At 36.4% G+C, this 17,771-nt stretch overlaps 1 protein-coding gene across 1 annotated transcript in view; it reads right to left on the minus strand.

Moving 5' to 3' along the window:
• The window catches only part of BUB1B (BUB1 mitotic checkpoint serine/threonine kinase B), a 51,138-nt gene that overhangs the window by 21,599 nt on the left and 11,768 nt on the right, over positions 1 to 17,771 (minus strand). The window contains exons 5-9 of the mRNA XM_008536348.2: positions 17,496 to 17,692; positions 10,470 to 10,639; positions 7,731 to 7,945; positions 7,469 to 7,560; positions 2,087 to 2,316 (exon numbers count right to left, since the gene is read on the minus strand). Of these exons, the coding sequence (XP_008534570.1) occupies positions 2,087 to 2,316; positions 7,469 to 7,560; positions 7,731 to 7,945; positions 10,470 to 10,639; positions 17,496 to 17,692 (904 nt within the window). The remainder of the gene's footprint in view (positions 1 to 2,086; positions 2,317 to 7,468; positions 7,561 to 7,730; positions 7,946 to 10,469; positions 10,640 to 17,495; positions 17,693 to 17,771) is intronic.

Raw genomic sequence — 17,771 nt, forward strand, 5'->3', positions numbered from 1 at the left:
AGCTAGGGTGGAGGTTTTGCCAGGTGAACACAATATGGAGATAGACGGATAAAGGGGTTAGAGGATTTGCAGGGGAGTGATTATAACAACAAATCATGGACTCCAAGCTGGAAAGAAACGAAGTCAGGACATAAGGATGGTAATGAATAATAAAAAAGTAAAATTGGTAGGGATAGACTAGTGATCTCAATGAGGCTAAAGAATTCCAGGAGTAGAGTCCTAAAGTAAGTTAGCTAGAAGAGAAGGTGGTGGTCAAAGAATAGGACCTTCAAAAGTTATTAGGTAATAGGTCAACAGTAAGACCACAGGAAGAGGTGGTGAGTAGGGTTGAAGAAGAGATCACAGGAGGTGTGGTGGTCACGAAACTGAGAAGTCATAGCACTGGATGGTGTAGGGGATATTGAGCCAGGTGCTTAGTCAATTAATGAATGATGAGGAGTGACTAAAAAGTCGGAAGTAAGAATACTAAGGAGGCTCAAGAGGTAGAAAAAAGTTGGAGGACACGAATCTGAAAGAAGCTAGAATTTTTGAAGGAAGAGAAAAACAGATTGGAAGTAGCAATGGGAGGAAAGAACAATGACCTTGTCTCTAGGCCCTGCCTGTGTCTTCCTCATTTCTTGTACTCCTACCTGAGACTAAGTAGTCAGCAACGGTCTCTGAAGCCAGTTTTCAATAGTAACAGGAAACTACTTTATTATAGGCGTGAGGATTTATAAGAGTACAAACTACATTTAGTGGGGAAATTATAAGTTCATGAACTAGATTCAGAGACCAGCTTAGAAAATGAGTATTAAGAATCTTCAGAGGTCAATACTGCTTTTTATCTACTCGAATCCCACCCAAACCTTGCATAGATCCTTCTTTGGCTAGCAGAGAATAAAATGTACTTTCATTTTACTTCTACAAATTTAGTATAAGCTAGATCTTCCCCTTAAGGAAACAGTAGTTTTTATTGAAGTACCTAGTTCCTTTCCCAGCTCATATTTGGCTATCCTCCTAGCCTACTTCTTTATTGGGTGGTTGCCATTTTTAAGAAGTCTTACTCAACTAGCTCCTTGCTTTCCAACCATTCTTCCTCTCCACCCCAGACACATAGATTCCATTTTTCAATACATAATTTGAGCCCAGAGAACTTTTGTCAGTCTTGGAAGGCAGCAGTTGATTTAACAAACGAAGGCACTTCCAAACTTACTAATATCTGGTTCAAAGAAGTTTGCTTCTAACTTGTCACCTGGAACTCCGAAATGATTTTTGCTCAAATAAATTATAAGTGATAGTTAAGTTTCCCAGCTAGCCCTATAAATGGCATATCCTGTTAAGTGAGCTGAGCTACAATAGTGGGTTACTCTGGATATTTCTGTAAAAAGAAACACTTCTTTCTTGGTATAGAACCTAGTCAAATGTCTAAAAGGATGAAATTTATTTTTGGACCCTCCCTCATCACCTTTCCTGTACTCTTCCCTCATCTTCTAACACCTTAAGCTCCAAATGCTATACTTCCCTACTTTTCAGCCCATTCTGCATTACCTCTTGCCCTCAGGGACTCCAGACAACAGAATCAGAATTGCTTCCCATTTTCTCAAAATTCCCATTTCCTCAATTTATAGTAAAGCTTCCCTTAATTTAGAAATAAGAATGCCTTTAAGGAACAATAAAAATAACTATCATCTAAGTAACTGAATATATTAATCTAAATAAGCCCTGGGAAAAATTTGAGGCAGAGTATGAAAAGGTGCAATATTTGAGGCAATATTAGAAAAAGTACTTAATGGGGAAGCAGGGCATGTACGTGTATGCATGGCAGGGATCACAGCTGTCTGCCCGTCACGCTGGGGACTATGAATTGTTCCTACAGTTCAGAGCTTCTTCTCTTCCTTTACTGTTGAACACAGACTTAGTTGCTTAGTTTTCTCTCCCAGGGGTTTCATGGAAAGCAGCAATGGGAGTTCAGCTTAAACAGAGTAACCATAGAAGCATCACATAAAGGTACAAACAATGGGGCAATTTTCCTCAGACTTAATATATCAGCTCAATCTTCCTACAACCAAGTTATTTTTATAAACTTGAACTAGATCAATACACATACCTTCCCTTTGCTCTTTTAACTTCTTTCGGAAAACTTCAGCCCGAATTTCTTCAAAGGAGAACTCCCCCACTCCTGCATAAATCTTCTCCTTACAATACATCATCTTCTCTTTCTTCTCCTCAGACTCTTGCTGATGGCTCTGAACTCTTTGCAGGAGATCGCCTTCTTCCTTTCCAGGTTTTCTTGTGCTTAGAATGTGGTTTATACTGGGTTCAATTTTACATGGTGTCCTAAAAGAAGCAAAGTAATTATTATTCATCATGCATGTCAAATGACTTATTTCTTACATGTTTTGACAAAACACAAGGACAATGTCAGTAGCAAGACTACACATGATCAATTTAAAAAAACAAAAGCAGCGGCCAGCCTGTGGCCAAGTGGTTAAGTTTGCACATTCCTCTTTGGCAGCCTGGGATTTGCCGGTTCAAATCCTGGGCATGGGCCTACATACCACTCATCAAGCCATGCTGTGGCAGCATCCCACACAGAAGAACTTGGATGACTTACAACTAGGATATACAACCATGTATTGGGGCTTTGGGGAGAAAAAAAAAAAGAAGATTGGCAACAGATATTAGCTCAGGGCCAATCTTCCGCACCAAAAAAAAAGCAAATACAATTGAGAAAAAAGGCTAAAAATAATTTACATGGGTCATCAATAATTGTGGTCTAAGTACTACTCTGTTGCAATAAGAAAATTAGCCATAAGTTAGAGTCATCAAATAACTTATATTCCTTATAGGTGAAAATAAATCTTAATATTATATCTTAATCAAACCCAGTGTATGAAAGAAAATTAACCTATGTAATACAGACCATTTTCCACTGTTTAGCACCCAAAAGAATTAGTTAGGAATAATGCACTTAGAGAATTGATGATGTGAAGTTCAAGATTCTCAGCTGAGGGAGAGGAATGAGTGGTAATGTAGGTTTGAAAAGAATGAAGCATAAAGTACCTCAATCAGGATAGGGCAGATGTTCTCAAACCCGGCTATCAATCAGAATCACTGATATACCTTTTATTTTCTTATGTACCTTTTTACAACTAAAGACACCTGGTCCTTACCCCAGATCCACTGCATTAGAACTTTTAATGGTAGGGTCCAAGCATCTACCTGCTTAAAAGGCTTCCTCAACTTGCTCAACCTGATAAAGGACATCTACAAAAAACCCACACAAACATCATACTTAATGATGAAAGACTGAATGCTTCCCCCCTAAGATCAGGAACAAGACAAGGATGTCCATTCTTGTCACTTTTATTCAACACTGTACTGGAAGTTCTAGCCAGGGCAATCAGGCAAGAAAAAGAAAGGCAAGGCATCCAGATGCGAAAGGAAGAAGTAAAACTAGCTCTATTTGCAGATGACATGATTTTATATATATATATACAGGAAAGCCTAAGAATCCACTAAAAAAACTATTAGAACTAATAAATGAATTCATCAAAGAAACAGGATACAAGATCAATACGTATTTTATATACATGCAATGAACAATCTGGAAATGAAATTAAGAAAATAATTCTATTTATAATAGCATCAAGAAGAATAAAACACTTCAGAATAAATTTTTTTAAAAGTGTGAACAGACATCTTATCTAAGATATACAGATGGCAAAAAGCATATGAAAAGATGCTCAACATCATATGTCATTAACGAATTGCAAATCAAAACAACGAGATACCACTACACATCTATTAGAAAGGCTGAAATCTAATATACTGACAACATGAAATGCTGATAAGGATGTGGAGCAACAGGAACTTTCATCCATTGCTGGTGGTAATGCAAAATGGTACAGCCACTTTGGAAGAGAGTTTGGCACTTTCTTATAAAGCTAAACTTAGTCTTACAATATAATCCAGCCAAATGAGTTGAAAACATGTCCACACAAAAACTTTCACACAAATGTTTATAGCAACCTAATTCATAATTGTCAAAACTTGGAAGCAATCAAGATGTCCTCTAATAGATAAACAGGTAAAGAGCCATACAACAGCATACCATTCAGAACTAAAAAGAAATGAGCTATTAAGTCACAAAAAGACATGGAGGAATCTTAAATGGATATTCCTAAGTGAAAGAAGCCAGTCTAAAAAGGCTACATATTGTGTGGTTCCAACTTCACAACTTTCTGGAAAAGGTAAAAGTATGAAGACAGTATAAAGATCAGTGGTGGCCAGAGATTTGGGAGATGGATGGACGAATAGGTGGAATAAAGGGAATTTTTAGGGCAGTGAAACTATTCTGTATAATATTGTAATGATGGATACATGACATTATTCATTTGCCAAAATTCACAGGCTGTAAAACACATTAGAGTGAACCCTAATGTAAACTATGAACTTTAGTTAATAATAATGTATCAATGTTGGTTCAATTAAAACAAATGTGCCACACTAATGAAAGATGCTAATAATAGAGAAAACTGCGTGCAGGGTGTGGAGGAGGAACTATATGGGAACTCTCTGTACCTTCTGCATAATTCTTTTGCCCTAAAAAATAAAGTCTACTTTTTAAAAAGAGTACAAAACTTGTGTTCTGAAAATTATGAAACATTGTTGAAAGAAATGAAAGAAGACATAAATAAAAGGAAAGATATCCCACGTTCATGGATCAGATTTAATATTGTTAGGACAGCAACAGTCATTAAATTGATCTACAGATTCAACACATTTTGTATCAAAATCACAGTCGGCTCTTTTGCAGAAATTGACAAGCTGATTCTAAAATTCATATGGATTTGCAAGAGGACCAGAATGGTCAAAACATCTTTAAAAAGAAGAACAAAGTTGGAGGACTCACACTTCTAGATTTCAAAAGTTACTACAAATTTACAGTAATCAAGACTGTGTGGTATTGGCATAATGATAGACACAGAGATCAATGGAATAGAATTAAGAGCCCAGAAACAAACCCATACATTATGGTCAATTGATTTTCAACAAGGGTGACAAGACCATTCAATGGGGAAAGAAGTTTCTTCAACAAATGGTGCTGGGACAACTGGATATCCACTTGCAGAAGAATGAAGTTGGACTCCTTATTTATACCCTACACAAACATTAGCTAAGAATGGATCACAGACCTGAATGTAAGAGTTAAAACTATAAAACTCTTGGAAGAAAACATAGGAGTAAATCTTTATGTTTGGTTAGGCAAAGCCTGCTTAGATACAACACCCAAAGCACGAGACAAAAGAAAAAAACAGAAAAATTTCACTTCATCAAAATAAAAAAAAACTTTCGGGCTTCAAAAGATATCATCTAGAAAGTGAAAAGACAACTCACAGAATGGGAGAAAATATTTGCAAATCATATATCTGATAAGAGACTTGTATCCAGAATACATAAACTCTTACAAACTCAACAGTAAAAATACAAATAATCCAACTGAAAAACAGGCAAAGGATTTGACCTGGCATTTCTCCAAAGAAGATAAACAAAGAGCCAATAAACCCATGAAGAGATGCTCAACATCATTAATCATTAGGGAAATGCAAATCAAAACCATAAGATACCACTTCATACCCACTAGAATGGCAATAACCAAACAACCAGATAATAACAAGTGTTGGTAAGGATGTGGAGAAACTGGAACCCTCATTCATTACAGCAATGTGCAGCCTCTTTGGAAAATAGTTTAACAGCTCCTCAAAATGTTAAAATATAGAGTTACTATACGACTCAGCAATTCCCCTCCTAGCTATATACCCCAAAGAAATGAAAACATACTTCCACATAAAAGGGTATACACAAATGTCCATAGAAGCATTATTCATAATAGCCCAAAATGCAGAAACAACCCAAATGTTCAAAGCGTGGCTATTCTAGACAAGTTCAGGAACTTGCAAACAGTCTAGTACGACCACATGTGGGGGAGAAAACTGGAGATGTTAGCAGAGGCCAAACCATGAACAGTCTTATAATTAATGTTAAAGAGTTTGGATTTCATCTCCAAGGTTATGGGGAGCTAGCAAGGAATTCTGGTCAGGAAAATGACATGTTCAGATTTGCAGTGTAGACCTGTGACAGCACAGAGAATGAATGGGGATGAGTAAAACTAGAGGTAGGAAGATTAGTTAGGTTGCAGTAATCCTGGGAAAGAATGATGGAGACACAGAAACCATAAAGAAGATTGTTAAATTTGTTTAAGAATTAAAAATGTATTTATAATGGTTACTATTATGCAAGGTCAAAATACAAGTGAAAAAGTAGAGGAAAATATGTGCAACTCCTATTACATTTAGCTGATTTTCTTAATCTTTGAAAAGCCTCTGGAACACATCATTAAGAAAAACACAAACTAAAGAAAAAAAGTGCAGAGGGGTCAAACAAGACAGTCATGAAAAACAGTTTAAATAAAAATACAGTTCAACATTTTTCTTTTTTAAAGATTGGCACCTGAGCTACCATCTGTTGCCAATCTTCCTTTTTTTTCTTGCTTCTTCTTCTTCTCCTCCCCAAAGCCCCCCAGTACATAGTTGTATACTCTAGTTATGAGTGCCTCTGGCTGTGCTAGGTGGGAGGCCGCCCCACCATGGCCTGATGCCCATGTCTGTACCCAGGATCCAAATCGCAAAACCCTGTGCTACCAAAGTGGAGCACATGAACTTAACCACTCGGCCATGGGGCTGGCCCCACCGTTTTCTATACCATAGTCATTTTGACATAATTGTTTCTATAAGTGATTTGAAACATTAGAAAAATTAAACATCCATAAATGGGTGTTTTCAATTCTTCAGGTAATCCTTCGTAAAGGTTCATATGACTTTCCTAATAGCCTCCCTTGTGATGAGCTCCTACCAGACAGAATTTTTCCTCTAAATCTTATCTATGTTTGCATTCCTATAGTACCAGTACATAGTGAGGCGTTATAGATGAGTTATGAGGAAATTCTTGCTCTAGGGCACAGAATATGACCCAGTATTAGAACTCTGCAATGTTATGTATTAGACTAATCCTCAGACAGCCTCATTACCTAATCATCGGTCATACTTTTTCTTATAAACAGAAATGCTAAGGGTTAGGAAGAAAAATAAAAAGACATCCAGAAGGAAGGAGCAGGATAAGAAGAAAAACTAGCACAATTTCTAATTACTGTCAATAACAAAGGTAGAACATCTCACTTAAATTGGTGAGTATCTTTGACTACAGCAATGTAAACATAAACCTATTAAGTTTATTCCTTAATAAAAATATTACCAAATGGTCTTTTAGCCCTAACATACTAAAAGGACTATAGACATAAAGGAAACAAAAAAACTTTGTCTGGTTACTTTCAGCCCCATAAAGAAGAAAATGCCTTTGAGAACTAGGATAGGTGCCCCTGCCCACTCTTAATAATTCCTATTTTAAAATATTTGGAAGTCAAACTCACATAATTGGCTGTTGTGCAGTCTCTTCCACATATGGAGTAAAACTGGGAAGCAAAGAGGGTACAGCTGTCACAGAAGCTGTATTGCCACGAGGCTGGTGATGAAGAATAAAACAAATCAGCATAGTTTTACATTATGATACAACATATGCAGACCATGCCTAATTATTCAAGAGGAATTAAAAGAGATGCTAAAAATATTCCTCTACTCTACATCTGAAGTCTTTGTTATGTTGGCATATACACTGGATCTAAGAGTTCTTACCCTGTATTCCAAAGGCCCGCCTGTGTTCCAAGGGCCTGGTTGCAGTTCATTTTCTTTGGCCCTGGACACAGGGGGTGCTATCCATGGCTGGACTGCAGGCTTAGACAACTCTGCTCTAGAAGCCTCATCAGCATTTTCATCAAAAACAGTAATTCTAGAATTACTCTGCATCTGTTGAGGGACTGGATTTTGGAGTCCTCTGTTCTGGTTTGAAGCTAGGAGAAAAATATTAAAACTTCATGTAAAATCTTTAATTATCAACTTAGATGCTAGATAAGGTATACCTAATTCATCCCCAAATCTAGGAGATTACTTCTATTACCACAAAGAGATATTTTTTTTTAAACTTTTTATTAAGATTATGATAGTTTACAACCTTGTGAAATTTCAGTTGTACGTTATTGTTAGCCATGTTGTAGGTACACCACTTCACCCTTTGTGCCCTCTCCCCAGCCCCCCTTTCCCCTGGTAACCACCAATCAGTTCTCTTTGTCTATATGTTTAACTTCCACCTAGTAGTGGAGTCATACAGAGTTTGTCTTTCTCTATCTGGCTTATTTCACTTAATATAATACCCCCAAGGTCCATCCATGTTGTTGTGAATGAGACGATTTTATCCTTTTTTATGGCTGAGTAGTATTCCATTGTATATATATACCACATCTTCTTTATCTAATCATCATTTGATGGGCACTTAGGTTGCTTCCATGTCTTGGCTATTGTAAATAATGCTATGATGAACATAGGGGTACATGGGACTTTTGGAATTGCTGATTTCAAGTTCTTTGGATAGATACCCAGTAGGGAGATGGCTGGGTCATAAGGTATTTCTATTTTTAATTTTTAAAAAAATTTTTTTTAATCTATTTTTTATTTTTTTAAAGATTTTATTTTTTCCTTTTTCTCCCCAAAGCCCCCCAGTACATAGTTGCATATTCCTCGTTGTGGGTCCTTCTAGTTGCAGCATGTGGGACGCTGCCTCAGCGTAGTTTGATGAGCAGTGCCATGTCCGTGCCCAGGGTTCGAACCAACGAAACACTGGGCTGCCTGCAGTGGAGCGCACAGACTTAACCACTCGGCCACGGGGCCAGCCCCTCTATTTTTAATTTTTTGAGAAATTTCCATACTGTTTTCCATAGTGGCTGCACCAGTGTGCATTCCCACCAACAGTGCATAAGGGTTCCTTTTTCTCCATAACCTCTCAAACATTTGTCACTTTTTGTTTTGGATATTTTTGCCATTCTAACAGGTGTAAGGTGATATCTTAGTGTAGTTGATTTGCATTTCTCTGATGATTAGTGATGAAGAGCATCTTTTCATGTGTCTATTGACCATCTGTATATCTTCTCTGGAGAAATGTCTGTTCATGTCTCCTGCCCATTTTTCAATCGGGTTGTTTGATTTTTTGTTGTTGAGCTGTGTGAGTTCTTTACATATTATGGAGATTAACCCTTTGTCAGATATACAACTTGTAAATATTTTTTCCCAACTAGTGGGTTGTTTTTTTATTTCAATCCTGTTTTCCCTTGCCTTAAAGAAGCTCTTTAGTCTGCTGAAGTCCCATTTGTTTATTCTTTCTATTGTTTCCCTCATCTGAGGAGTTACGGTGTCCGAAAAGATTCTTTTGAAACTGATGTCAAAGAGTGTACTGCCTATATTCTCTTCTGGAAGACTTATTGTTTCAGGTCTAATCTTTAGGTCTTTGATCCATTTTGAGTTTACTTTTGTGAATGGTGAAAAAGAACGGTCAATTTTACCACAAAGAGATTTTTTAAATAATTTTTTAAAAATCTTAATGGATCAAATTAATAACTTTTTAATCCATTCTGTGTTTGTTATTTATACTCTCCCTCTTTTCCCTCACCTCCAATCTTTTATTCAGATACCTCCCCCCAAAATTCCACATCTTCCTTCAGTTAACATTCTAACATTGCCTAGTTATATCAGAGACTAACCTAACCTAAATCTTCATTTTTCAGTTTAAAATTTTCTCTCAGTGGAAATCAGCTGAAATGTGCTGAATCTAGAGAAGATAAATTAGCCCATTTATTAGGGGTGTTTTCTGTTGTGGGGCTGCTTATTAAAATCAAGCTTCATCATGATCTGGATGACATATTCCTTAGGACTACATATACAGTCCCTATACCCTAATTCTAGGATCTCCAAGGAATATTGATAAGTTGATACCAGGAAAGAGATAAGAGATTTAAAAAAAATCTCGTCTACATGTCTAACTGCTATAAATTTAGTTAACAAAAGCTTATTGCTCTCTGTACCCTCCACTCAATTTTGCTGTGAACCTAAAGTTTCCCTAAAAAATAGTGAATTAAAAAAAACTTATTGTTGATCACCTTTAGGTGTACAAAGAGAGGCTGCTTTCTGACTCCAAGAAGCTGAAGACCACGTTAATACATTGTTTGAGGCTTTGCTACATGTAAGCCTCACTTTGACAATACTTGCTCATTATTGCGTATCTTCTTTCAACTAACAAGGCAAACTCAGAAACTCTTGATGCTTCCTATATATTAGGTTTTTCTTAATTAAGACTCAAAATTGCTGACATGTTTTGATTTTACTGCACACTATGATCTCAGCTCTCCTTAAATGGCCTTCTTTTTGCTACCTAGTACTCAGAAAACTTGGACAGTGTCCACATGTATATGTATATATTATCTCCTTATATAATTTGCCTACCACCTGAGACTAAGAGCCTCCCATAATGACACTTAATAAACTTACCCTTGAGAGCACCACCTACACGGCTGATGGGAGCTCTTGCTGTCTTTTTCCCTTTGCTTTTTAGTTCAGCCAGTGTGCTTCGTTGTGGTACAGAAGATCCAAAAACTTCCTCCTCTTCTTCTTTCTCAAGCGCCAACAGAGTTTGCCGAGACACCCGAGCTTGGAATTGCCTAAAGCAAGAACGGATGGTTAACTTTTGGTGAGATGAACACTACTTACCAGACTCAAAATTTCCAATTTGTTAAAACAAACAAAGGAGGAGTAGGCTGGGGGAAGAAATATATAGAAACAGCCCAAAAAAGTGTTTCTTATCTCAGGAAAAAGAAAGCCACCTTGACATCAGAGAAAGCTTTGGCTAAAATGATTTAGCTCTCCCTTTAAATGTCCAAGTTTGACCAATTAAAAATACTCCGAAGAGCACCATTTGGTTGATCTGAGGATCAGATCAGGGTGACTAAGACTAAGATTATAGAATTTATTAAGATCAGAGTTTCCCATCAACTTTTTATTATAAAACTTTCTAAACTTACAAGACAGTTGAAAGAGTAAATGAGCACCCATATACCCTTCACCAAGATTCACCAACTGTTAATGTCTTGCCACATCTATTTATCACTGTCTGTATGTCTCTTTTTCTCTCTCTATACACAATGCCCCCACTTATACCCGTTTTCCTGAATCATATGAAGTTGCATCCAACATGACATTTTACTTCAGCAAAGCTGGCAGAAGTTGGAAGACTAAACTTCCTGTGCTGCTGCCAAAGTTTTAAGTATTGTCAAAAGGGTAAAAAACCTGCATAAACTGCAAGTGCTGGCTAAGTTGGAGTAAACCCACAATAGGCCCCCTCTCTCTCACTGATTAGAATTAAAAACTCTAGACAAAATACAAAACAGCCACCGAGGCCTTGAAAAAGTAAACAAAAGCAAGTGGACTGTGGAGAGGGGTCAAACTTGAAGAAATAACCCATGCAGGGTTGTTTCCTGTTTTTGTTTTCCTCTTCTCTTTTCTCTCGTGGTTTTGAATTATTGTAACTGTGGTGTGGGAAGCTCAAACTCCTAGAGAAACCTCATGTTTCTGGCCACAGGGCTGGGAAAAGGGGACTTTGAGGGCCAATGAGTGTGGAAGAAATACTGGAGAGGATGAGCTGATGAAGGGGATCTCTTAATTCTACATGTGAGTTGCCACAAGCCCTAGACCCACTCCTGAGCTCTGCATGAACAGGGAAGACCCCAAATGGCACAGAAAAGGCTTTGAGAACTGAACTATGATATAAACCACTGCCCAAGTCCCAGACTAACCCCTGAGCAACACATACATGGGATAGACCCACAAGTCTCAAAAATTGAACTAACGGTGGAACCACTACCCACATAAGATGAGAAAGTACTTGCGTTATCTAAAGGTAGTTGCCTACTAAGATAAAAACATCAACACTCAACATTCTCCAGAGAATATCAACCAATAGGACCAGAGTCTAATAACAATATCAGGATAGATGTCCAGGGTATAATGCAAAATTACTTGACACACACAAAAAACAGGAAAATGTGACCAATTCTCAAAGGAAAAGACAATCAACAGATAGCAACATCAAGATGACCCAGGTGTTAGTTTTCAGACAGAGATTTTAAAGTACCTATTATAACGATGTTCCATGAGATAAAGGTAAATACATTTGAAATGAACGGAAAGAAAGAAGTTCTCAGCAAGACAAAGAAACTATAAAAAAGAATCAAATGGAAATTTTATACCTGAAAAATATAATATCTGAAATAAAAAATTTACTGGATGGACTCAAGATTGGAATAGAGATGGCTGAGGAAAGAGTAAATGACCTGAAGACAAATCAATAAAATACTGGGCACTCTGAAGAACTGAAAGAAAAAACTTTAAAAAATTTCTGAAAATGAACAGAGCTTCAAGGACCTGTGGAACAATACCAAAAGGTTTAACATATGGGTAACTGAAGTCCTAGAAGAAAAGAAAGAGATATAGGTGCAGAAAAGTATTTTAAAAATAAGGCTGAAAGATGTGGAAGCAACTCAAGTGCTCGTCGACAGATGACTGGACAAAGAAGATGTGGTATATATATACAATGGAGTACTACTCAGCCATAAAAAAAAGACAAAATCGTCCCATTCGCAACCACATGGATGAAACTTAAGGGCATCGTGCTAAGCAAAATAAGCCAGACAGAGAAAGACAAACACTATATGATTTCACTTATATGTGGAATATAAACAAACTTACGGACAAAGAGGATAAATTAGTGGTCACCGGGGAAGGGGGGTGGAGGGTGGGCACAAGGGGTGAAGGGGCATACTTATATGGTGTACGACCATAATGTACAACTGAAATCTCACTATGTTATAAGCTATTATGACCACAATAAAAAAAATCATGAGAAAAAAAATAACGCTGAAAACTTTTCAAATTTTGTGAAAGGCATACATTTACAAATTCAAAAAGCCCAGTAAACCCCAAATGGATTAAATGCAAAAGTAATCACCCTAGACATATAACAATCAAACTGCTGAAAACCAATGTTAAAGAAAATAATCTTAACTGCACACAGAGAAAACCCACACATTATACACAGGTGAGGTATCATCAAATAACTGCAGATTTCTCATGGGAAACCAGAAGATAGCAGAACAACACCTTTAAAGTGCTGAAAGAAAAGAACCATTGACCCAGAATTCTACATCCAGGGACAATATCTTTCAGGAATGAAGAGGAAATGAAGACATTCTCAGAGGAAGAAAAACTAACAGAATTTATTGGCTAAGGCTTACTCCAAATGACTGGCTGAAAAAAAAATCTCTTTAGGCTGAAGGGAAATGATACTACAGGAGAGTTTGGAACTTCAGGAATGAAGAAAGAACAGAAACGGTAAATACAAAAGACTATTTTTCTCCCGAGTTCTTTAAAATATGTATGGCTGTTGAAAGCAAAAATTATAACATTGTCTGGTGGGGTTTTCAATGAATGTAGATGTAACACATGTGAGAAGTATACTAAAAAAGTAGGGACGATAAAGGGACCTATACGGTTATAACGCTTCTATATTTTACTGGAAATGGTACAATATTAAATCCAAGTAAACTGTTAAAGGTGAGCTATACATATTATATACCCTAAAGCAACTACTCAAAACATAACAGACAAAATATTAAACCAAAAAAAAAAAATTAAAATTAAATACTAAAAAATATTCAAATAATCCAAAAGAAGACAGGAAAGGGGCAACAGGGGAACAAAAGGCAGAGAACTGAAAACAAATTAAAAAACAGTACATTTAAATGCAACAAAATTAATAATTACACTAAGTGTTCTAAATATATCATATAAAAGATATTGTGAGATTTGAGGAAAAAAACAAGACCCAACTAAATATTTGCTGTGTAAAAGAAACCCACTTTAAATATAAAGACATTGACAGGTTAAAAGTAAAAGGAAATCCACCCAAAAACCTGTTACATGAATGTTTTCAGCAGCATTATTTCATAATAGCCAAAAAAGGGAAATAACCTTAATATCCATTAACTGATGAATGGATAAACAAAATGTGGTATATCCAGAGAATGGCATATTATTCGGCAATAAAAAGGAATGAAATACTCATATACGCCACAACTATGTTGATCTAAGACAGTGAAACATGCTAAGTGAAAAAAGCCAGTCACAAAAGACCACATAATGTAGGATCCCACTTATGTGCAGTGTCCAGCATAGGCAAATTCAGAGGGAGAAAGCAGATTACCGACTGCCTGGAACTGGGGTGAGTGGGAATGAAGAGTGAATGCTAATGAGCACAGGGTTCATTTGGGGTGTTAAAAATGTTCTAAACTTAGATTGTGGTGATGGTTGCACAACTCTAAAGCTATTAAAAAAAGTAAAGAAAGGAAAAAGATATATCATGCAAGCAAAAGAAAGCTGAAGTGGCTGTATTAATATTAGACCAAGTAGACTTCAGAACAAGTATGACCAGGGATCAAGATGAACATTATATAACGATACAAGGATCATTTCTAAATGCATATGCACCTAACAACAGAACTTCAAAATATATGAAGCAAAACTGATGGGACTGAAAGAAGAAATAGACAAATTCACAATGAAAGAGACTTCTAGGGGCCGGCCCGGCAGCATAGTGGTTAAGTTCCCACGCTCCGCTTCAGCAGCCCCGTTAGATGGTTTGGATCTTGGGCTCAGAGAGCTATGCACCACTCATCAAGCCATGCTGTGGCAGCATCCCACATAGAAGAACTAGAAGGACTTACAATTAGGATATACAGCTATGTGCTGGGGCTTTGGGGAATTAAAAAAAAAAAAAAGAGGAAGATTGCCAACAGATGTTAGCTCAGGGCCAATCTTCCTTACCAAAAAGCATTAAAAAAAAAAGAGAGACTTCTAAATTCCTCTCTGAGTAACTGATAGAACAAGTAGACAGAAAATCAGCAAGGATACAGAAGACCAGAACAGACTACCACTCAACTTGACCTAAATGACATGTATAAAACATTGCACTCCAAAACAGCAGAAAACACATATTTTTCAAGTGTACATAGAACATTCACCACAACAGACTATATTTGGGCCATAAAACGAATCTTAATAAATTTAAAAGGATTAAAACCATACAAATTATGTTCTTTGATCATAATGGAATTAAATTGGAAATCAGTACCAGGGAGATATCTGAAAAATCCCCAAACATCTCCTAATTAAATAATACACTTCTAAGTAACCCATGGATCAAAAGGAAGACATAAGGAAAGTTAGAAAATATTTTGAACTGAATGAAAATGAAAATATAATATTACATTAAAACTTGTGGGATACAGCTAAAGCAGTGCTTAGAAAGAAATTTTTTATATTAGAAAAGATTTAGAATCAGTCATCTAAGTTGTCACTTAAATTAGAAAAAGAGCAAGTTAAACCCAAAGCAAAGCACAAAAAAGGAAATAATAAAGAATACAGATTAATAAAATTAACAGAAAATCAACTAAGAGAAAAAACAATAAAACCAAAGATCAATCAAATCTAAACTTCCAGCCAGACTGACTGAGAGAAAAAAAGACAAATTACCAAAATCGGGAATGAAAGAGGGGAGATCACTACATAACCTACAGACATTAAAAGGATAATAAGGGAATACTATGAACAACTCTATGCCCATAAACTCATCAACTTTGATGAAACAGACCAATTCCTTGAAAGATAAAAACTACCACAACTCACTCAAAGAAATCAAAGATCAAAATAAATGGAGAAATATACAGTAGCCTTTTCCATGAGGATATGTTCCAAGACTCCCCAGTGGATGCCTGAAATCTCGGACAATACTGAACCTTACATGTTCTATGGTTTTTCCTATATATACATATTTGATGTGTGACAGCAAAACCAGCATGAATTTGTTTTTTCTCCTTCATAATTTCACAGATAGAAGATCCATTCTTACTGTAGATCTTAGCAACCTCAGCATATGATTTTTTTCTTTCCTTGTTAAGTTGAGAACTTTCACTTTTTCACTTAAAGGAAGCACTTTACGGCTTCTCTTTGGCATGTCTGAATTGCCAGCATCACTACTCTTGCACTTGGGGCCATTACGAAGTAAAATAAGGGTTACTTAAACACAAGCACTTTGATATCGGGACAATGGATCTGATAACCCAGAGGGCTATTAAGTGACTAATGGGCAGACAGCGTGTACAGCATGGACACACTGGTCAAAGGGATGATTCACATCCTAGGTGGAATGGAGTGGATGGCGAGAGATTTCATCATGCCACTCAGAACGGTGCACAATTTAAAACTTATAAATTGTTTATTTCTGGAATTTTCTATTTAATATTTTCAGACCACTGTTGACTACAGGTAACTGAAACTTCAGAAAGCAAAACTGCAGATAAGGAAGGACTACTGTATCATGTTCGTGCACAATACTAATCAAAATCCCAGAAAGCTGATTCTAAAATATATACAGAAAATCAAAGGAACTCAAAGAGCTAAAAAGAACAAAGTTAGAGGACCCATATTAACTGATTTCCAGACTTACTATAAAGCTACAATCTAGATAGTGTGGTGTACACTAATGAATAAATACATCAATAGAACAAAATGGAGTAATAGAAATAAACCTACACAAATATGATCAACTGACTTTTGACAAAGGTACAAAGGCAATTCAGTGGAGAAAATCTTTTCAACAAGTGGCAGAGGAACAAATAGAAGTTCATATGCAAAAAAAAGAAGAACCTTGATCCATACTTTCTACAAAAATTAACTCAAAATGGATCACAGATCTAAATGTAAAAACTATAAAACTTCAAGATGAAAACATAAGAGAAAATCTTTGTGATCTTCGGCTAAACAAAGAATTCTCAGATGTACCAAAAGCATGATCCATACAAGAAATAATTGATGTTACATTTCTTCAAAATTAAAAACTTTTATTCCATAAAAGATACTGTTAAAAAGAATGAATAGACCAGACTTAAGCTAGGAGAAAAGATTTACAAATCACATATCTGACAAAAGACTTGTATTCAGGATATATAAAGAACTCCTACAACTCATATGCACTATGCTAAATGAAAGCAGCCAGACTCAAAAGGCGACATACTGTATGATTCCATTTATATGACATTATGGAAAAGGCAAGACTATACGGCTGGAGAATAGATCAGTGGTTGCCAGAGGAGGGGAGGGAGAGTAGGTGTTGAGCACAAAGGGACAGCACGGGGGAATTCTGTGGAGTGATAAGATTATTCTCTATCTTGATCATGGTAATGGTTACATGTCTCTATTCATTTGCGAAAACTTAAAGATCAATATACCAAAGAGTGGATTTTACTGTAATTTAAATAAAAAATATTTAAATATGTTTTTTAAAAAATGGAATAGTAACTAAGTAGACTTGCCAATCCATGGAGAGTACTTTATTCAGACGCAAAAACGACCACTTATCTCTACGAGTTTTAAAGAGCTAAGATAAGCTCCAGAGAAGCACTTTACCGGTGCTGGGACTGCAGTCTTTCCAGGGGTTCAGCCTTCTTTTGAATCCCTTCCTGAAATATCATATCTGCTTTCTTAAAGTTTTCTCTAGCTTCATATTCTTCAGCCCATGAGATATAGAACTGAGCAAGTGAAACGCCAATACCTTGGTTGTGTAAATAACTGTACATATCCAAAGGCTCATTGCATAGATGCCCCTGTAACAAATTAAAAGCATTAACAGTTAACCAATTTCTATTCACTTACTGAGTGTCTGTTATGTGTCAAACAATCATT

This window comes from Equus przewalskii, chromosome 1 (genome assembly GCF_037783145.1).
Source record: "Equus przewalskii isolate Varuska chromosome 1, EquPr2, whole genome shotgun sequence".
NCBI classification, from domain to species: Eukaryota; Metazoa; Chordata; class Mammalia; order Perissodactyla; family Equidae; genus Equus; species Equus przewalskii.